General features: G+C 26.9%; 2 protein-coding genes across 7 annotated transcripts in view; one reads left to right on the forward strand and one right to left on the reverse strand.

Moving 5' to 3' along the window:
- DNAlig4 (DNA ligase 4) overlaps positions 1 to 16,664 on the reverse strand; it is a 35,491-nt gene extending 18,827 nt beyond the window's left edge. Inside the window, exons 1-9 of one of the 6 annotated variants that reach the window (XM_087163785.1) lie at positions 16,531 to 16,664; positions 14,493 to 14,663; positions 12,197 to 12,274; positions 10,617 to 10,718; positions 9,530 to 9,662; positions 8,334 to 8,509; positions 6,666 to 6,770; positions 4,803 to 4,909; positions 3,053 to 3,198 (exon numbers count right to left, since the gene is read on the reverse strand). In XM_087163785.1, the coding sequence (XP_087019911.1) occupies positions 3,053 to 3,198; positions 4,803 to 4,909; positions 6,666 to 6,770; positions 8,334 to 8,509; positions 9,530 to 9,662; positions 10,617 to 10,718; positions 12,197 to 12,274; positions 14,493 to 14,651 (1,006 nt within the window). In that variant the 5' untranslated portion in view covers positions 14,652 to 14,663; positions 16,531 to 16,664. Of the gene's footprint in view, positions 1 to 3,052; positions 3,199 to 4,802; positions 4,910 to 6,665; positions 6,771 to 8,333; positions 8,510 to 9,529; positions 9,663 to 10,616; positions 10,719 to 12,196; positions 12,275 to 14,492; positions 14,664 to 15,708; positions 15,825 to 16,180 lie in introns of those variants that run through there. The other 5 variants (XM_087163782.1, XM_087163783.1, XM_087163784.1 and 2 more) reach the window with 5 other exon arrangements.
- A 5,014-nt stretch (positions 16,665 to 21,678) lies between these two features.
- LOC107441357 (cubilin) overlaps positions 21,679 to 23,062 on the forward strand; it is a 208,698-nt gene continuing 207,314 nt past the window's right edge. Inside the window, exon 1 of the mRNA XM_087163788.1 lies at positions 21,679 to 21,873. Within this exon, the coding sequence (XP_087019914.1) occupies positions 21,770 to 21,873 (104 nt within the window). The 5' untranslated portion in view covers positions 21,679 to 21,769. The remainder of the gene's footprint in view (positions 21,874 to 23,062) is intronic.

A 23,062-nucleotide genomic window follows, 5' to 3' on the forward strand; every position in this document is an offset into this window, starting at 1 on the left:
ATAATTTGCTAGTAATTAAAATACATAAAAATTTAGTATTTTTTTCTAAACCTCTTCATGAAATAAAAGATACACTTATTAATACTATTTTATATCAAAAGATAAATAACAAGCTGAATAGTTTAAATATTGTTAGTTCCAAAATTGTTTTGATTGTTCCAAAATTGTTGTCCAAAAATATTACCCCTATATTTTTAAAGCAGATAAAAATAAAAATAAATTCCTTATAAGTAAGAATCAGATTTTAAAAATCAATTCTATGATCAAATCCTATTTTTATTTTATTTACAACTACTTAAAAATTCATTTTTTAAATTAACTGATATTGGAGAATTTTGAATAAGAATATTAAAGGTCACAACGCATATCAGTTATAAATAGATTATTCTTGATTATTTAAGTTAATATTTATGGATATACATGATAGCAAAATTTTATTAAGGCATGTAAAAATAATACTTGTTAAGATAAAATTTGGAATAAAAAATTGCATGCATGTATTTTAATTTTGCTTGTATATATCCTATATGTATACAGTAGAACCCGTTTAAGAAGTTTTTCAAGGGAGTGGAAAGAAACGACTTATTAAACGGGAAAACTTATTAAACGGTGAAACTTAAAAACACATTAATAAAAAACTAAAAAATTCGAAATTGTGTAACTTATATTAAATTCTCAGCCTAATGAAATAAATATTGAATTTTAATATTCATTTAGAAAAAAAATTGCTAATAAATAAAAACAAAGTAACCTACTTTATTTTTTGTTTCATACAATGTAATATACGTTGTTACAATAATTGACTAGATTTCTGTGAGAAAAAATCGTGTAAAGTGGTTTGTTTTTGTCTTTTCTCACCTACCTTTAAGTGAAAATTGTCCAACTGCTGTAAAAATTTAAACATTTCCGGGGGTACATTTTCAACAGTGTAAATAAATTTCCTAAAAGTATCCAGCCCTTTCCTGGCATCAGAAAAGCTAGGTGGTTTAGCAATATCTTCTTCAGTTTCACTGAATTCTTCTGTATCATTTGTAACATCACAAATATCCTCTAATGTCAGCATATCACAAGGTAAAATTTCGCCGTCAACGGATACATATTCTTCAAACGATGCTGTGAAATTAAGTTTAATTTTTAATTAATTCCAATCATTAACAAAATTTACGTTTGTTTCTTCGTCTTCATCTGATATTTCATATTCAGCTTCTAAGAGATATTCTTCAGTTGTATCTCCGTCAGAGAATCCAGCTTTCCGAAAACAGTTAGCAATGGCAGATGGTGTTATTAATTCCCATGCTGATACAATTAACTCAATCGCTTCTAACATATTGACTTTTTTTAGCTCTCCAGTATTTTCAATTCCTTCCAGCATCCGTTTCACAAGTCGCATTTTATAATGCTGCTTAAATACCTTAATAACTCCCTGATCCATTGGTTGTAGAACAGAAGTAGAATTTGGTGGTAAGAACTGCAACTTGATGTTAGTGTACTTATTCTCCTTGGAATGAGCAGCGCAGTTGTCTACGAAGATTATGATGTTTCGTTTTTCTTTTCGCATCTTACTGTCTAATTTTTTCAAATACGTTTCAAAAATTTTAATTGTCATCCAGGATTTTTGATTACTGTCATAATCACAAGGCAGTGACTTAACATTTCGAAAGCATCTTGGTTTTTTCGATTTACCGATAACTAAAATCGGTAATTTTTCTATACCATTCATACTGGCCCCAACTAAAATTGTCAAACGTTCTTTATTGTTTTTTCCGCCATGACAGGGTTCACCGTTAAAGGCAAAAGTTTTATCTGGTAAAAGATTGAAAAACAGTCCACATTCATCCATGTTAAAAATGTTCTTTGGTTGATACCCTGAAATAATTTCAGGTAATTTAGCTTTCCATTCTTCAGCTTCTTGTAAATCAACGCTGTTACAATCTCCTTTAATTGTTTTATAAACTAGACCAGCTCTTTTTTTCATCCGATCAATCCATCCATTGGAAGGCGTAAAATCAACATTCAATTTCTCCACAATCTCTAATGCTTTTCCTCTAAGAAGAGTTCCGTTGACAGGTATGTTGGCGGATCTTGCTTGTTTAAACCATATCATCAGTTTCTCTTCAATATTTTCGTATTTTCCTTTCTTCACTTTTTTTACTTTCTGGGATGCACCGGAACAAGAAGAGTTTAAGATGATGTCTTTCTTAGCAATAATGCCATTTAACGTAGTAACAGGAAGATCTAAATTTTTTGCTATTTGAACTCGTGTTAATTGAGGATAGCTGTCAACAGCTTTTAAAATTTTTACTTTGTCATCAATAGATAGAGCTTTACGCTTAATGCCTTTACAGGACATTTTCCACAAAAATCAAACTTTTTACGATGATTTTTAAGATAACATAAGCGCCTACACTAAGAAAATTTTCAACGAAATGCTGCTAAATGTTTAGATGTATCTTTCTCTTCAGTTATTGAATGGGTGTGGACAGCAGTGAAGTTCGTGAGTCACCAGACTATTCATTTAAGGTGGACACAATGACAAAGCTATTCCCTACATTCTTATCAGTTTCATAGTTCATCTAAAGGTTCACATTCCTTTGCTCACACCTGTTCCTGATAAGTCACCTTTTTTTGTAACAAAGGAGTGATGAAGGTCAGTGGTCAGTACCCATACATGTGTCTGTAAGGGCAAGTTAAAACTAAATAAGACATTTTAAGTAAAATTTTAAAAAATTGAAATTAGGAGTGGAAACTTCTTAAACGGGAAAAAAACTTCTTATAAAAGTAAATTTAACATTATGGTAATTGGTTTTTTTAAAAAATAACTTCTTACGCGGGAAAACTTCTTAAAAGGGAACTTTTTAAGCGGGTTCCACTGTATATCCAAATTTTTTTATGTAATCCTATTTAATAGAGTTTATACAAATTTTATTCTATTATTCTTAATGGTATGATTAAGAGAGGTTAAATATAGGAAAAACTATTTAACGATCACCTTTCATTTGTTTCTTAGCATACAAATTATAAGTAAATTAATATAATTAAGAAACTATCTTACCAATACAATTCAGCTTATTGCTATATATAACAATTTCACCATCCAAAATACAGCTTTTAGTACTAGTCTTAAAACTATTGTGTATATGTGGAGTTAATTTTCCTTGTAAGGGAGAGCTTCCGTAAGTGTCAGTACAATCAAACCCACTAAAATAAACAGTAAAAAATTTTACATCAAAATGAAAATACATTTTAAAGCAAAGTATTAAAATAATTTATATAAAACATAAATATGGTATATAGTAATAGAGTTCACAAATAAATATTTTACATAACTATTTCAGATATTGAGAAATTTTCTTATTTAATCAAGTCTTTCTTTAATGAAAAAAAAATCTGTGACAAATAGAGATCAAAAAGAAATTTAAGACTTTTAATTTTACAAACTGTATTAACTTAAGCATAATGACTGCAGTCTTTTCCAAGCTCAAAGCCATTTAGACCAGAACATAACATTTTTACTTCATGACTGACTTAAGAAACCAATTTCTGTCATAGACTTTGTCAGTACTCAATATAAAAAGGACATAAAATATAATTTTTTTTTCAAGATATAGCATATTCTGTTGTTTTACAAGTGATATTTTAAAATTATTTTGATAATAATCCTTTAAGAAATTCAAAAATAGAACAGAATTGTTCATTTGTGTGATACTTTTAACCATTATCAGCTTTATATCCTCTCAATTAATAAAGTTAAAAAAGTCGAACATGAGTAAAACACGTGAGAACTATTTCTTAGCTCTATTCTGGCAAAACAAAAGAATAAGAATCTCTTTTAGAAGTGTGTCAAAATAGTAATTTTCTCTGACTCAATAAGAATTAGTCTGTCCCACTCAAATAAAAAAATAAACCATTTTATCTGTAATCTAAATGATCTTCTGATATTTTTTATTTTATCTAAAAAGAAATAAGATCAGTAGATACTACAGAAGTGATCATGAATTACTCCCATTCAGGAGAAATTTACACAAACACTGTAAACAAGTCATCAGACTCTCAATAAAATTTAAAATTCTATCTACAACAGACATTTTTTTCGCTCCATCAAAAGCATATGTGTATTTTTTTAATCAAGAATTTGTGGCCATCCTTAATCATGTGCTTAAACATATAGAATAGAAGTTCCCAAATTATTTTAAATTGTGACCCCTTTTCAAGATTAGAAATTGTCTCATAGATCCCCATTTATGCAAGATTTTTCTGCTATACAACATTAATTCTTTACATACAATGTATGTTTCAGATGTGTAAGAATATTAAACAGAAATGACAAAATAAGGTGTTGAGAAAATAAGCATTTATAATATAATATATACTTAAGTCCTTTAAAGTATTTTAATTGAAATTTATAAGATAATAAGTAAAGCATTCCTGTAACAGCCTAGTGTTGATCAGAGGGATCATCAAGGTTAAAACTCCTCAATTTTATGACCAATGGTATGATTATGCCATTAGTCATAAAATTGTTTATGGTATTAGATCAAAGGTATTGTGAATTAATTTAGTGAGAATGGTGAGCTTGCTGCTCATTACACAGCTTTTCAAAAGTGGAATATAGATGGTTACAGCTACTAGTATTTCTTTTACAAGTATCAATAGAACTTAGTATAAATAGATAATTTTGTAAATTCCCTAAAACAAACTATATAAATGGCATAACAATCAGAAAAAGCATGATTAAGAGTTCCAACAGTTTTTACACCTTACTTTTCTTCCAATTTAATAAAATAAGAGAAAATAATACAAACCCTCTTGAGAAATACATATAAGATGTCCCATCTTTGTGTAATTGAAGTCTCTCACCATCATATTTTGTTTCTATGATAAAAGGTTTATTTTTCATCAATTGTTCAACCTAAATATAAATCTTTGTCATAAATACATTGCTTTTTGATATTAAATGTTATAAAGTTAAATTATTAAAGTATAGTATGCAATACTTAGATAATTGGTAACACTTAAATTAAAGTACAAAGAAAGTTTATTAATTAAAACTTACATCCACTAAAGATTTCCTTTTTAGGACTAACAACTGTTATTTTTCTCTTCTGGTAATAATAAGGTGTTAAAATAGAAGTGTATGGGCAGTGAACATAATATTTTGAATTATAAAATTAAATTTTTATAAATAAGTTACATATTTTATTTTTTCTTGAGAAAAATTCTTCCTTAAAATCAGTAAAATAAGGCTTTTTAAATTTCAGTAACAATAAAGCATAACAATATTTAAAAAAATTTTTTTTCTTTTTCATAAAACAAAATTGCTGAGAGCTACAAAAATTATGCTCTTATATAGCATATAAGCACAATTGAATTTGTAAATAAGAATAAGTGAGAAAAATTAAAACAAATCTAATGCAATAATTAATGTTAGAAAAAAGTTTTACTGCAGAGTAAAATTTTTTATATGGGGATGAACTCTACATACGAATTTTTGAAAATATAATTTATTAAATGGCAATTACATCTTAATTAAGGCAGAAGGACAATTGCAAGTATTATAGTAAGCATGTAATATGTATAGTAAGCATGTATTTCAATAACTTTACTTTTCTCATGACTTTTATGTTCAGAAAAAAAGTATAGGGAAATTTAAATATAATGGTTATTTTCTCTAATATAATAGGAATGTAGCAATATTTATAACAAAATTAATCTAAAACTGTGTTTGAGTTATTTGAGAATTTTATTTTTATAACAAAATTTTATTTTATTGAGCAACTGACCAAATTTTGAGTTTATGACTACCAATGTTCAACTCTGCAGCCTTGTAGTTAGAACCCAATCCAGAAGACAAGAGAATTCTGGATCAAGTACTGGTAGAAATTTGCCCTCTTGGAAGACTTTTTGATGGAACTAAACCACATTTGTGTTACATAGAGAAACCACAAAAACCACCCACAGTTAGCTTGATGGCAAGGAGAAGCTAATCCATAATCATCTATCACTGAGGATATTTAACATCAGCACTGTACAGGCCAACCATCGTTGGGATTCGAACCTGAGGCACCTTATTTTAGCACTCTATCCCCTGAGTCACCACGGCAGTTTATTTTATAGCATGTAACAGAGAATAATTTAAACATGCATTTACATCTAAGAGCCGAGTCCCCATTAAAATGTGGTGGAAGAAGTTCAAGCCCAATTTTGAGGGTGCTAATTTAACTGATATAAGTCAGACAGCTTAATTCAAATAAGTAAAAACAAAAGCATGCACTTTTCTCAGCATGATCACAGCATGAACTTTTTGATAAAACATCCAAAACAATAACATTTTCATAACACTTATCTAAAAATTATTTTAATTAGTGTATAAAAAAACCTGTAAAAATAGTTTTGCTCTTTTTAAATTTTCTGTAATAAAACAAAAACTTTAAATAGTAACTTTAAAAATAAAAAAATTTAAATGGCAACTTTAAAAATAAAAACTTTAAATGGCAAATTTCAAAGATTTTTTTAAAGTAATCCTTTTTAAATATAAATATTAAGTATGCAAAAATACATATTTTCTGAGCAAAAACTTTTATAAATCTGTAAAATTGAAAAAGAATTACAATGGAATAAACAATAAGACCAGTGAATAATTTTTAAACTATAAAAACCTTTACTACCTGATTAGGAAGAGCCATTTCTGATAACATTGGACGAAATGGAGCAAATAGGCTTACTTCAATTTCATGAAGATGAGTTTCAGGGTTTTTCAGACTAAGACAAACCTAAAAACAATTTGTTGATATTTTTTATTTATTTTATTTTAAAAAAGGAAGAGTGTTTCAAAACTACAACAAATATTAAGAAATCTACAAAAGCAAGCAATAAGTGTGCAATTTACTTTAAGAAATTTCAATTAAACGGACTAAAAATAAGTATAAAATAATTTAAGCTGGTATGTAAACTTTTTCCAAGAGTACTTTTGTAATAATGTAAAATAAAATTACATTTTAATATTTTCATTTTCCTCACTTATAGAAATATCAATACTTCCAGCTAACTGTAGTTGAATAAGCTGGTTATTCTATTAAAAGGAAGTACATAAATGAAATTCAAGTAATATGATTTCAATAATTTTTGATTTAAAATGTTCATTGTAACATTTTCAATAAAAAACTAACTACACATGACTTGAATGTTCTTTAATAATTTTATTAATAACATTAGAACTATAAGTGTCATATCATCAAAAATATAACTATTAAAAATTGAAATAAAGAATTAATACGAAAAAGTGTACACAAGATTAATATTCTATTTTCTCTTAAAAAACCTCAATTATTGAAGATAGTTTTGACACATAATAGCTCAACCTCTTTTAGTGAATTATATTGAATTTTGTAATCGTTATCTGAAGATAGAGTATAGCTAATGAATAAAAGACTTGGTCACAGCCAATTACATAATATCTATTTGGGACAATAAATAGTGATCCCTATTCTATTGATTATTTTTATATTTTTATCTCCATTGATTGAAAACAAAAATTCCATTAGGTAAATGATAAAAAAAAAAATTTACTAAGAAATTTTTTAATTTAGTACTTTCTTTATTAATGGATGAAGTGCAACAAAACAAAATTGATTAAATAAGAAAATTTAATACCGATCTTATACAGTATAAATGTGAAATTTAAGTAATCTATGAAAAAAGGTCATTAAAATCAAACATGTTGAAGAGCAATTACTTAAATGCACATGTTATAATTATTTTCTATTAAAACTATTATAATTTTAAAAAATGAGTAGAAATGAGTAATATAAGTATCAACAAAAAAAACTCTAAAAATAAGTGAAATTATGTTTCAATTATCTCAAACTAAGCGCTTAAAAAAAAAGTTAATCCAAAAGCGAGATTCGAAATTCATATGTCTTATCATATCAAAATATCTAGTTTTATAATAAGCAAATTCTTAAAGTGATTTCCAAAAAACGACTGGAGAATCACATAGATTAACACTAAAGCCAAATACTATTTTTAAAAAAAATATTGGGCCTGCAACTTTCGCTTTCTATCGGCCTTAGTAAAATATCTAAAGCCCATATCTTCCCAAAGGCATCCGAATTTTTGATGATATACCATATAAAAAATTTGGTTCCACTATATTTTGTTTCTATAAGGGAAATTTTTCATTATCTTTATCTTTCACATTATATTTTTGCATAAAGCATGCCATTAAATAGGGTTCTCTGTAGCATAAAAGAGTAATATTTAATAAAACATCAAAACATAAGTCTTAAGTTATAATTATATTAAATTTGAAGGAAAAAATAGCAAGTAATTCATACTTTTTCCAAACTGTTGGTAACATTGAACAAGTCTTTTGCATCTGCATGATAGGCTTTAAGTATGGAATTCTCACTTATCCCCAATTTCATTTCTTTCAGAATCATTCGAATCAACCACTTTTGTTCCAAGGCAGATGTGTTACGCAAAAGATAAAGCAAGTCATTCTTTAATTCATCTTTGGAAGAGAAAAAAGTAACATAAGAAATCAATAGATTAAGTAATCACATGAATATTCATAAGAATTATGATTTAAATAAATTCTTAGTAATTTTTTTTCTCAAAATTTAAGTAATATTTTTTTTTCTTCTTTTGTTTACTTTTTTCTTATTTGATTTGAAACTTTTTTCCTTTAAATGAGAACCACAGGTTGAAAATGTGAAATTTATAATTTTTTTTTTTTTTTGAGAAACTTAATAGAAAGAAAAAGTAATATGATAATATAGGTAAAGCAACCATATAGAAATTTCTAAGACTTGAACCTATTCTCTGTTTCAATGCTATTTGCTTTTCCATGTCTCTTTGCCAGTATGTAGGCTATCTCAGCTATTTATTAGCATGCAGGCTATCTCTGCTATTTATTAGCAGGCAGGCTATCTCTGCTATTCATTAGCATGTAGGTTATCTCTGCTATTTATCAGCATGCAGGCAAGATGGAGAATATTATGATGCATCAAAAACAGGGTCACAAATTGCATTATATTTACTTTTTTCAAAATTAAAATAATTTTTCCACCTTTTTCTAACATTAAATTATTTTACAATATTCTTTTATTTTAAATAAGCTTTCAAAATTTGCAGTTCAACAATGTTTTCACAATCTGACAATAGTCAGATTGTGAATAATTGTCAGATTGTGATTGTTAATTTGATAAAAATGTCAAATTAATTTCATTTAAATGAAATTAATTTGACATTTTTATAATATGTATTAAGATAAAGGTAAGAAACTAGGCTATAAAGTAACTAATAAAACATTTAACTAATTATACTTTGCTTTATTTATAAATTTGAATGTAAAAACAGTTTAAAGATTGAATAAATAAATAAAAATATATAATTAGAGAATTGCATTACGAGAATTTTAAAAACTTAAGACATGTAAGACTAAGACACATTCATTTAAAATAAATAGCCAAAGAAAAGATTCAAATGCAAATAAAAATAAACAAAAAATTAACTAAATTTGATACTTAACCTTTATGTTTTGAAGCATTGTTACTAGCAATATTATCCAAATATTGGTTGATATCAGATACTTTAAGAGAACCAACTTCAGGACTACGATTTTTTAAAACAAAAAAAGCAACACTAGCAAAATCCCCAGCTTCCTGTTCAAATGATAAAAAGATATAATTTTAATACAAAATCAACTAAAATAATTATGATAAAAAATATTTAATCCTGTTTAATCAGCTAATCATATCAACTTAACAAAAAGGTAAGCATCTTTACTGAATCGATTGGTTGCTATTAGTAACTGATTGATGGATTTCTAATAGGCAAGGACAGGAAATAAAAGTCTGATTAGACATCTCTATAAAAAATATTTTTAATATAAAGTAGAAAAAAATTATTTATTTTCAGTTCAATTGGATTAATTTTCATAGTAAAACATTTAAGATACTTTAAAATATATGCACCTCTGATCAAATATAAAATATATTTATAAGAACTATAAAGATAAAAATTAGTTAAAAAAATATAATTTGAAAAATAACGAATGCATATTTGTAAATAAAAGAAATCAGGAGATAATCAGGAAAGATAATTTTAAAATATATGTAACTATGATTAAGTATAACATATATCTCTCAAAAAAATTATTATAATAAGAAATAATTAAAATAGATAAAAGTGTAAAATTGGGTTTTCATGATTGGGTATCTTGGAGCTTTTATAGTAAATAAAATTTTGCATTATCCTATTATCTCAACCTTGATTTCTAATTATTAGATGTTGCAGTTTCAGTAATTATTTTCTGTTTTCTGCAAGAACATAAAAATCTACAAAATAACAAGAGCTCCCGATTGTAAATTTTTACCATAAAAAAATAAATGAACATTCTTTCTAAATGCAATCTATATATTATATAGAAAAGAAATAAAAGTTACCTAGTTTCTTTTATTTAAAATGCAATACAATTTAAAAACTTTAAGTTTAAACAAATGAAAACAAATAAATAAATTATAAATATTATTTTTCAACAAATTAAGTTTTTTTTTAAATTACTTAACATTTTCGGAAAATATAAATTATTTTCATAATAATTATAGAATACTTACAGCTTTTGCAGTTTTAGGAGAGCGATAGTTGATTAATTTCTGAGCATCTACACTATTTTTGTCCAGACAAAATATCTCTATCAATAGTTTTGCAAAAGTAAACTAAAAGAGAAATTTTATTTTTTGATACCATTTGTAAAATGATGTAATTATCAATTTCATTTAGAATAATTTTATTTTGAATTTCAATCTAAATCAAGAATACTGAGTCATTAGTTAATGCTTTTAGTTCTTTGTACGTAGAATAGGGAATAAAGTAAAGTAATAACAGATTTTCAGTGTACCAAGATTCACTTTGTTTAGTCAAAATCTTCCCTTTTGGAAATTAAATTAACCACCAAATATCAATTATTTCAAACTGTGACGCAAAATTTAAAACCGAAAACTACAACTAATCATGGTGTAATATGAGCCATATAGATTCCAGTAGGATGGAAATAAAGACACCATTCAAGCAGCATAAATATGAAATGTAACATCATATAAAAATTATTTAGTCAACGTGTCATAATGTAGTCCCAAAAAATAGATCAACAGAACCAAACAGGATAATGCAACTGAACTACCTCAATGAAATATTTAGTTAAAATGGTGCGTTTAACATTACAAAATTAAATAATGATAGCAGAAAAGTATCAATAATTTGAACATTTTATCAGTATTATGACATCATAAATAAAAGAAATAAAAACAATATAGAAATGTGTAGCAATAAAAAACCTAAAATGCAATAAGCATAAGCTTGCAAACTTATAGTTAGGTATAATTGCAACACAGAAAAGCAAGGATTAGTATTATAACATCACAATAAAATATGATAATTTTTATGTGAAATTATATGGCCATGTAGTTATGTATCATAATATCATATTACAATACAAATTGTTTACTTTTTTGTGAATTTAAACTAAAACAAGACTTTAAAAATTCTATTAACAAATAACAATAATAAACACAGAAAAATCATAGCAGGACAATAGAAACAAAAAAAATATTTTTATCTATATTTTTTTTTAAATTTTTATTATGACAAACCAGAAAAACTTCAATTCAAATTTTTTAAAAAAACATACTGATTTTAAAGAGCACTTTGGTTCCAGGAGCCCTTATTAAATTATATAGTTAGCTCTCTTTTGAAACTATTCATTACAAATTTTGACCAAGTCTTACTTTTAATTTGAGCTTTCAGTATAGAATTTAATTGTAAAAACATTAACATCACAATTCTAAAAATAAATTACATTGCTGCAGTGTAAAAGAGAAGAAAAAAAATTTTTTTTTTAGCTGTCTGGTGGAAATTTAGTAGCCTTAGTAAATAGATTTTTAACACCGAAAGTTATCAATTATGATGAATTACATTAAGATATGTTTCCAATATTGTTTTATTTATTATTAAGCATCATAAATGTTATATTTAAAATGCGTAACAAAGAAACAAACATTGAGATAAGAGCTAGTAAATTACTTTTAAGGGAACATTAGCAAATTAAAACACGAATTTGAGGAAACTATAATTAATGTCTAGCATTTCTCAAATTCACAATTGAAGTTAAATAAATATATTAGTAAATAAAATGTACCTCTTTTATTCCATAGGCAGCTCTTTGTCTTTCACATTGAGGAAGTAAAAGACGCATTGCAGGATAAAATGAATCTGTCTGCAGATTTAAAATATAACAAATTATTATAATGACTGATAAACTAATATGAATACGAAAAAAGTAGTTTCATCAGTTTTTAGAAATAAATTGGACATCAAAAGAATAATTTTGATTTGTTCCTAAAATTTTTATTATTTTAAATTTTTAAAATATATTTACGGTTCATTCAAAAGGGAAATCTATGTATTCTATTGGATCTGTTTAATCCAATGTCCCTTCACGTTTTTTCATAAATAATAAGGGGGCAGAAGCAGAAATAGATTCTGCTTGATAAGCCATCTAAGTCAGACTTTTTTTAAAAAAATTTTCATGTTATTCACATTCAAACTGTACAATTCAACAACCAGGGCATAATAATATATTTTTTTTTTTAATCAGTGGTAAAGGTTGCTAGTGCAGAAAATACTAGTAGCAAAACCAGGGCTCATACTAGAATTTTTAAAGTGACATTGAAGCATTATTTTATGAAGCAGAAAATGCAAATCAATACTGTGTGACAAATTGCAATAAAAAATAGTTACTGAATGTGTAATTTAAATATTTATATTCATTACGAAGTTCAAATAACACTGTTTTATACTATTATTTTATAGTTATTATATAAATTATTTTAACATTTGACACATAACAGATTTGGCCCATTTTACAAATTGGAAGATTTTTACAACAAAAAGTGATTACTTAGAAAAAGTGATAAATAACGACCAAAAAAATTATAGGAAAAAACTATAACAGTGTGAATTTATGATGGAAACATTGCGAATTGTCCATGCGTCCGCAAGTGGTAACTCTAATTTGATATGCACAAGTCATAATAACACATTAAAAATATCCGAATTTCAAAGATCATTCGAGAAAGCATTAAAAACAAATTAGTAATTGTCAAAAAAATTATTGAAAATAAAGAGGGCTTACTGTGGGATCATCACAAACTGAGAAAGTTAAAAAAATGAATACTACACAAATATGAAACCATAATTCGAAAAGCCAAGTAGAAATGGCTGGGAAAATTATAAATAGCTGCCAAAAATGATTGTCGCAAAAAGACAATTCAGTCTCTAATGCAAGACCACAAAAGGTAACTGGCAATTTTTACAAATGCGCTTTTCTGTATCTAGTATATGAATTTTTATTAACTTGTAATTTGTTTCTTGTTAGTTGACAAAATTACCCCTTGTCCACAACATAAGTCTTTTTTCTCCAAATAAGTATTTTTTTTTTTTTTAATCAAAATCATGTAAATAAAAACCTTGATATTTCAAACAAAATAATTTTTCATTTATTTTGATCCAAACGCTTACTGAAAAGATTTATTGTCTTAATCTCTTTAATTATTACTAGCAAAAGTGCTTGCTTAATAAGAATCAGTAGTGATTCTATATTTAAGAAATATTTTGGGATAGTTTTAGGTGTTCAGATACACTGCTTACTTTTCTGTAGCACATGAAATGAGATCAATGTTGAAAAGTCAATGGGAGAGATGGATGTTTTTTAATGAAAACTAATCTTTAAAAAAAAAAAAAAAAAAAAAAAGATGTCAAGGTTAGTATGCGTAATTCTACTTGTCTATAGATGAATGACTAAGACTTTTTTAATAGAAAGACTAATATAATTCCTTCCTTTTTTCTGATAAAGGTAGAAATAGATTAATATTATTATATTAATTACTTATAACAGTAATTTGCATAAGACAGAGTTCTCCGTAAGAATAAAAAGGAAAAGGCGCCTTCTCGGAGAAAAAGGCACTCATGTGTTCTGTGAAACAAATTTTTTTACCCTCGGGAAACAGTTTTAAACACTTTTCTTTATCTTGTTTACATGAAACATCTTTGTATTAAATTTTCACATTATCACCAAAAATTTAGTAAGTTTAAATTGTACTGTAAAAACTATAGTTGTTATTGCCGTAAATTGTTTGATTTTCACATATCATTACCTAAATAGAATCAATGAATCTTGTTAAGATGGTAAACTTAAAAAATAATGTAAATGTTTTGATTAACAAACAGGAATTTAACACCTTACATTTGCAAAAAAAATACATTAAAAACAAATTGAGATTAGATTAATTGAAACTACATTCTTCATAAAGGAGAATAGTTTTATGATAGATAATAAGGTAGTTTTTAGAATAATAGGATTTCTTAGTATTATTTAGAATGAAAAAATATGAAATTAATATTTACTTTATAAGCAGTATGAAATTAATAATTACTTCATTAGGATTGTTCTGATGTAATTTGTTATGAAATTTCCTCCAATAATCAATAAAGTCCTTCAACAATTGTACTTTATCCTTTCCTTTCTTCTCTGATATTTTATTACACAATTTACATAAGCTCAGAAAAGGAACTTCCTCAGCAACAGTAGGCATTTTTGATTAATTCTGTAATAAAAAATACATAAATTAACTCACACAAAAACGGTTTAATGAATGTATTATTTAACAATGGCTTGTAGAAAAGAAGAGCAACAGCCAATCCAGTCAACGACTTAAAAAAAGATTCATTTTGAAAAATTAGATCATTTTGCCAAAGAAAAAATTTTTTTAATTTAACTTATTTTCTACAAATAGCAAATATTAAAATAAAATAATTCAAAGCATATTAACTGAAATGGGAATATAAATTGGTAATTTTTTCAGTCCTATAAAGTAAAAGAATTGTTTAGTAATGAATAAAATCAGTTCTAAAATCATTTTTTAGTTTTAATAATTATGGTCATTAGATACCTTTACCTAGCATAATTGAAAAATAAAATTTACATAACAATAAAAAGTTATCTCAAATAGCAAACAGGTAACAACCAACTACGAAGTGATAATTCATAGATCAAAATTTAAAACAGTTATTTTCAACTTGAAATTGAACTTTTTGATCAAGAAATATTTAGTTCAAACAAATTAATTTATGAAGAATATTCTAAGACTTTTGAACAAATTTAATTACAGAGTTTAATAGATTAAAAATATTGAAGAACAAAATCATGATAGGAAATAATTTTTTACCATAAAAAAATTTCGATATAAATTTGAATATAACATAAATTTAAAATATCTATTTAGATTTCCGTGAATATTTCTCATGTAAGTGAGTGTTTCGTTTTTTCTTATATTTATTTATATAGGATTTTATTTACACCTTCTAGTCATTATAACCCTCTTTTCATAGACATATAACAAAGGAGTTTGATTCAAACAACCACACACATCTATAATTTGAAAACAAAGAAAATTTTAATTAACCATTATGTTGCTTAATTTACAATACTATTCACAGGGATATTTCCGTATCATGATCTGTCACGGCAACTACAATTGCCAAGGTGCCAAATGGATTTTAAACTTGTAAATTTAAACAAGGTAAAAAAAAATTTAAACAAGGTAAAAAAAAACACGTAGATGTGTGCCCTGGGGTTGGTACGAGTTATACCTTTCGAGTTGGTCCCTTTCTGTGATGTTTTTTTTTTAGTTTCTCTCAGGCCACTGCCCGAAAGTTTCCAAGACTTGGCGATTATTCAGCCACAGATCACGATACGGAAATCTCTCCTAAATTTTTATCATAATAAATGTTAATACACATTATTTTGATATATATATATATATATATTAATAAAACTTTCAACATACAAATATTATTTATTTACAATAAATTAAATAATTATGTACAATAAAAACTAATAAATATACAAAAATTTAATTTTTAAGATGGAAACTAATGCACCATCAGTTATGAATTTTGCTTTACATTTTCACTGTTTTTAATTTGTGAGATTTCCATAACAGAGCTTTACGAGATTTAATTTTATAGTTGAAGCTAAGTGTTTCCCCAAACTAAAATTTAAAGGATAACAAAGAAAATTATTCTTCTGAGCATAGGCTTTGATGATTATAAAAAATGGTACTTGCAAAATTACTTGCTACTTCAGTACTTGGGGAGAAAATCCAACAATGAGTTTGAGCCAATAAGTAATAAAATATAGTTATTTAAGCTTCGAATTTCTAAGCAAATTATAATTATTTAAGCTTTGAAATAAAGAATAAAACCATCCCATGTAGTGTATGCTTTGAAGAAGATTAACAATTTTAGATTATTCAATTTTTTCTTGTTATGGTTTCATGTTTATTTTTGAGTCTCGTTTTGAGTGTAAATTCTCAAACGGTACAATCGGTTTCATGAGTTTAGAATCTTCCGTATATCTTTAGCAAAATGCAAAATAAACATAGATTCATTCTTCAACATTTACGAACGTACAGTATTTATTCGGAGCTGTTTTCAGACAGTTGCGAGTAAAACACAGTTAGCATTCTGCGACAGTTTGCATTATGCGCGACATCTACTGTTGGTTACATTCATTATGGATGGTGTTTAAAACACTAGGGAACGCCAGGGCTAAGGGAACGCTGCAAGCTCGGTACCGCCGGGTACTGTTCCGGGTGCGAATTGACAAAACATACCGTAGATTATAAACTAGGCGATTGCAAGTGAAATTGGCGATGGATTACGCGTAAATGTGGAGGGAGAACGAAATTACATTAACCTAAACAGTGAAATTCGATAGTTTTTTTCTCCTTCTCGACTAGCCATGATGAATAAAAATAACTCATTAATTCATTTTAGTAGAGAATTAAAAGAGAAAATAAACTTTTTATTCTTAGGATCACGTTACAAATAAACTGTATTTATATTTTATTAAGCGCAATAATTTGTATTTTATAAAACGATCTAGTTTTTTGATATAACAGATTTAATTTTTTAATTTTTTTTTACAAGAATTGTGTTTGTGAAGAAATAAAAATAATTTATTAATGAACCAATCACGAAAAATAACGTAACATTTTAATACCATGTTTTATTGGAACGCTATTTTGTTGTAGTTGTAGTTCGTTTACGTCGCACTAGAGCTGCACAATGAGCTATTTTCGACGGTCTGGGAAACATCCCTGAGGAAGATCCGAAGACATGCCATCACAATTTTGATCCTCTGCAGAGGGGATGGCACCCCCGCTTCGGTAGCCCGACGACCTGCACGCGAAGTCAAGCACTTTACGGTAGAACAGTTTAACGAGGACCAATACCGCACACCCTCGGTCCATACGCAGACTGATCCAAGTGGTCACCCACCCGCACACTGACCGTAGCCAGTGATGCTTGACTTCGGTGATCTGCTGGGAACCGTGTCTTAACGATCAGTCCACTGCGGGACGAACGCTATTTTGAAGAATTAATTCTATTTAACTTTTATTGTAAGAAAACATAACCTGTTTGATTTTCTCTGTTAAATCAATCTTGATAAAAGAATAATGTAAACTTTTTTTATGAACATTTTTTTCTAGAAATTAACAAAGACATATTATTTATTAGAAAAAAAATTGGAGCATTCAAAAATGTTATCACGCTTTAAAGTAAAAATTTCTTGCAAATGAAAAAATCGATATTTTTAAAATTTTAAGGTAATTGGAAATTCGCTAGTGAAAAAAAAAATTTGTGAAATAATTACAAGAAGGGAAAAATGTACAAATGAAGGAATTTTTTTTCAATGACCTATATCGCGTTTGTTTTATTACTAGAAGCATTTATTGTAAAAAAATATTTATTAAATAACTTTTTTTTCAATGGGATGAGATCTTAAACTTCGTGAAAAATTGACTCAATTCCTTAATATACATAAAAGTCCGTAAATACTTCATTTATTATGGAGGTGGAGGTCATAGATACCTTGATACTCTTTCAGTATAAGAATAATAAATGCAATTAATAGAAAATGCACAATTTTAAAAATATATTTTATTTACATATAATGTGTACAAGTTATTCTGCAACGATCATACATAGCATAAATTTATAGATTCCTAAATACTGTTATATGAATTAGGTAATTAAAAAAATGACAGAATTAAAAAATAACATAATTAAAAAAATGTTCAACCTTTAATTAAAAACTTCCTGTTGTCAAGTATTAATAATAATTATAATTTTTAACAACTTTTTTAAACAAAAATTTTTAATTCTCAAAAGTATTTATAATTTTTGTATTACATCCCCCCAAAAAAAATTTTGGTAAGTCAAAATAAAAATTTTTAGAATACTTCAAATTTAAAAAAATTTGGTTGGTACGACTGTTCCTTTTCCCTATTACAAATAACATCTTTTCAATTATGAGAAGAAAAAAAATTATTTACAATGACAAAAATATAAAAAACATGATGATGCAATTTATCTGTTTAGTCAATTAAACATAAAGAAAAATTAAACATATTTATCTAACTAATCTACTAAAATTTTCAAACATTTTTCACACAAAAATATACAAAATTTTTATGCAAATGAACTGGACAACATGTGTCATTTATTCAGAATTTAATTTCAACATTTGTGGGTTGTGATATTTCCTAAGCTTTGATACATGTACTTTTTCAAAATTTTGCTTACTTAAATTATTCTTTTTATTTATTTTGTAATCAGTTTCTGGGTCATTCTTTCTTTTTCCTATTTTTCCTTTTTTTTCTTTTTTTTTATTACCCTTTACATATTTTTTCGTCGATATTAACCTGATAATGTACGCATCCATTACCTAGATCTATCTTCGAATCATTTGAACTTTTTGGACATTCTTTCTTTTTATTTTTTCAATGTTTACTTTTACTGAAACATCTTTAACTTTTATTTTTCCGATGTTTACTTTTTCTGAAACATCTTTAACTTTTATTTTTTCGACGTTTACTCTTACTGAAACATCTTTTTCATTATTTTTGACCTTAACATTTTGATAATTCTGCTGTCTAATGTGCAAAGATAAGTTGTCACTTTTAGAATTAGCAGTCAATAAACAAACAAAAATCTTTGCAAGTCTGCAACCCTACTAAAGCATATGGTAAATCAGTATCAAGTATAAAAAACTTAGCTGAGTTAACAATTTCGCCTATCGTAATAAGGGAAACTCACATATTTTGTTAAGTGTTAACTGTCCTTTTGTTTGGGTAACATATAAGTTTTCACATTTTTTAAATAGGAATATTTAGTTTTGACCAAGTCCGAAAAAGTAAAAGAATTTCAAATTTCTTTAATTTTATTTTAAAACTTTTCATCGTTAGGTTCAAAAGAAAGTTCCGAAAAATTTAATTTCTTATAACGATTTAACCGCGATAAACCATTAGGAAACAAAAGTTGAAAAAAAAACTTTATTTTGTTCGCCGTCACTAGTTAAATTGACGTTTGAACCATATTTTTTTTTCCTCAGAAGCATTTTAAATACACTATAAAAATAATATTATATCATAATTTAAAAAAGAAAACAATATAAACACTAGAAATGCAATCTAATCATTAATAATATACTATTGAATTATTCATAATAAAAAGTTTAGAGCAAAGCTCATCTCTAATGTCAATAAAATATGAACAACCCACTCTCCAACGTCGACCTTCATCAATTTCGTTGAAGAGAAAAAAATAACATTTTAATGGCACTTTAATCTTCACCCTAAACACTATAGTAAAACAAAAATATACATTCAACTAATCAATAAATCATAGAAACTGTAACACATAAAACAATAAATATGAAAATAATTTAATCAAATATATTTGCAAGTATATAAAATCAAAGTATATAAAATCTTGCATCAAATATATTTGCAAGTATGTGAATAAAGGCAGTGATATGGTAGTATTTCGAGTTGAAAATACCAACGTGACTGCTCTTCCAATGAATAACAACGATGAAGTAACGCTGTACCAAATTGCCCGGTACATCACCTCCAATGAAGCTACTATGGTTCTATGGCCCCAGTGTTGAAACACTGTAAAATTATCATCTGGGAAAAATGCACTATGGCACTCAAACATTCGCTTGAGGCGTTGAACAGGACATTGAAAGATATAATAAACAATGACAAATTATTTGGCGGCAGTTCAGGTGATTTCAGACAAATACTTCCCGTCATTCCGCGCTCAACGTACGCTGATGAGATCAATGCTTGCTTGAAATCATCTCCACTGTGGAGTAATGTTGAAAATGTTCAACTAAAAGTAAATATGCGCGTCCAAATGCTTCAAGATCCATCTGCTGAAACATTCTCAAAATAATTGTTAGATATCGGTGATTAAAAAGTAACTAAGGAAGAGACTGGATGCATAAAATTACCGGACGATTTCTGCACAATCATTGATTTACAAGATGCTCTCTTTAACCTAATATTTCCCGATGTACACACACACCGATGCTCACTGGCAGAAAGGGCGATTTTATCAGCAAAAAATGTGGACGTAAGCGAATTGAATCTGAAGATACAACAGTTATTGCCAGGTAACTTGGTGACATACAAATCCGTTGATACAGTTTGCGATCCTATTAAAGATGCAAATTTTCCAACTGAGTTCTTAAACTCATTGGATTTACCAGGCATACCACTGCATAATTTAGAACTCCAATTTGGATATCCCGTTATTTTGCTTCGTAATTTGAACCCACCACGGCTGTGCAACTGCACGCGATTAGTCGTTAAAGAATTAATCAACAACGTTATCAAAGTCATTATTTTAAATGACAAATTCCGGGGTGAAAGTATATTACTTCCACGAATCCCTGTTATACCCACACATGTGCAAATTCCATTAAAACGCATCAGATCCCCCATTAGATTGGCATTTGCATTGACAAGGCCAAACAATGTCTGTGTGTGTTTTAGTTTTGAGCACACCATGTTTTTCACACAGACAATTATACGTGGCATGCTCTCGAGTAGGCAAACCATCCAGTTTATTTGTGTTAGCTAAAGATGGAATGACAAAAAATATTGTACACTCCATTGCACTAAGACATTAAGATTGTTGACTAATATTTTCAGAATTCGTTGTATATATAATTTATAAAAAAAGTTTCAATAAATTTTAAAAAATCTATTATTTGGTGTGTTGTTTCACATTCCATCATCGTTCACAGCGCTCCATGCCTCTTCCACTCATATACCACAATTACAATAAATGAAATATATTTTCATACTCTAGAAATAATTCATATGGCGAAACAACGTTTGCCGGGTCAGCTAGTATATATATATATATATATATATATATATATATATATATATATATATATATATATATATATATATATATATATATATATATATATATATATATATATATATAATTTATTAATAAGTTCTTAGGAATATTCACTTCCGATCGGACAATTAGATATTTTTCTTTCCGATCTCCGATTCCTGATTATTATGAATACCGAAATAATTAGTGTAAATTAATATTTGCCTGAGTTAAACACCACCTAGTGCCACTTTACACGGTGAAATATTTAAACAAAAATAATATGGGGAGAGAGTAATATGCTGTCGGTGGTGGGGGGCGTATCTTCAATAAAAACAGCTGCAGGTGGTGTTTTCTTTCACTTCGATTTCAGTGATTTCAGAAACTCTGCGGTAGTTTTTGGATGGGGTTGTGTTTTAATTCAATCTGAAGAGTCTGAAGTGTAATGATGACTGATTCATGGAATTTGAAACTACTCATTTTCTGCTATATATTTCTTGAATTTTGCATGATTAGTACTTCTGAGCAAAGTGATCCATTTTTAGACAGGTAAACAATTGATATAAATATGTATATATCTTTATATTGTCATAAAAAATCTCCTTTACTTAGTTGAGATTGTTAGTTACAAAATATATTGGTTTTAAAAGTGCAACTATTAGCATTGAACATGCACGTTCAAGGTTTAATACAGGATTACGGACCCCACAACTGTGCCCCTTTTTTTTCACTTTAAAAAATGCATGAATACCTAAAAATGACTATGGTTTTTATTTTTAAAAAACTGTATGAAGCAAAAAGGAAATAAACAAACAAAAGCTAGTTTGTTTAAATAAGTCCGATTTTCCACTCGTTGAATTTTATTTTTATAATTTTTACATTAGAAATGCTAAAATAATTGGTAAAAAATAGAAATCTCTGAGAAAAACTTAAAGAAAAAGGAATTCAAAAATACTTGCAAAAAAAAATTACTTGCAAAATAACTTTGTTCTAAAAGTACAACTATTCGCATGGAACGTGTTCAGGGTTTAATACAGGATTACAGACCCCTATATGCGCCCCCCACAACTATGCCCCTTTTTTTCTTTCTCATTTTAAAAAATGCATGAATATCTAAAAAGGACTATATGATTGTTATTATTAAAAAATTGTATGACGCAAAAAGTAAATAAATAAATAAAAGCTAGTTTGTTTAAACAAGTACGATTTTCCATTCGTTGAATTTTATGTTTAAAATTTTCCATGTTTATAATTTTTACTTTAGAAATACTTAAATAATTGGTAAAAAATAGAAATTCCCAATGAAAACTTAAAAAAATAGGAATTCAAAAATAATTCTGCAGAAAAAATAAATATATTTTTATGAATATTATGATAACATGTAAGTAACAACCGACAATTTTTTTTCTTATCAGGAAGGATAAAATGTTTCTGAAGATGAAAATAGAGAGGAATGCCAACGTATTAAGTTACAACTCAATATAAAAACTTTTCATGTCATAAACTATAAGAAAAAATAGAGTTTCATGAAAAAAATTTAAAGAAATTTTATTTTGAAAATAATTCCTTAGGAAAAAAAATATATTTATCAATGCATATAAATAAAATAATAAATTTTACATCAGGAAGGATAAAATGTTTGTGAAGATGATAATAAAGATGAAAGCCAATATACAAACTTACTAGTCAATATTAAAACTTTTTTGCGCCATACGTGATAAGAAAAAATTGTTTAAAA

This window comes from Parasteatoda tepidariorum, chromosome 5, assembly GCF_982258835.1.
Source record: "Parasteatoda tepidariorum strain Cologne lab strain chromosome 5, Ptep-v5.0, whole genome shotgun sequence".
Lineage (NCBI taxonomy): Eukaryota > Metazoa > Arthropoda > Arachnida > Araneae > Theridiidae > Parasteatoda > Parasteatoda tepidariorum.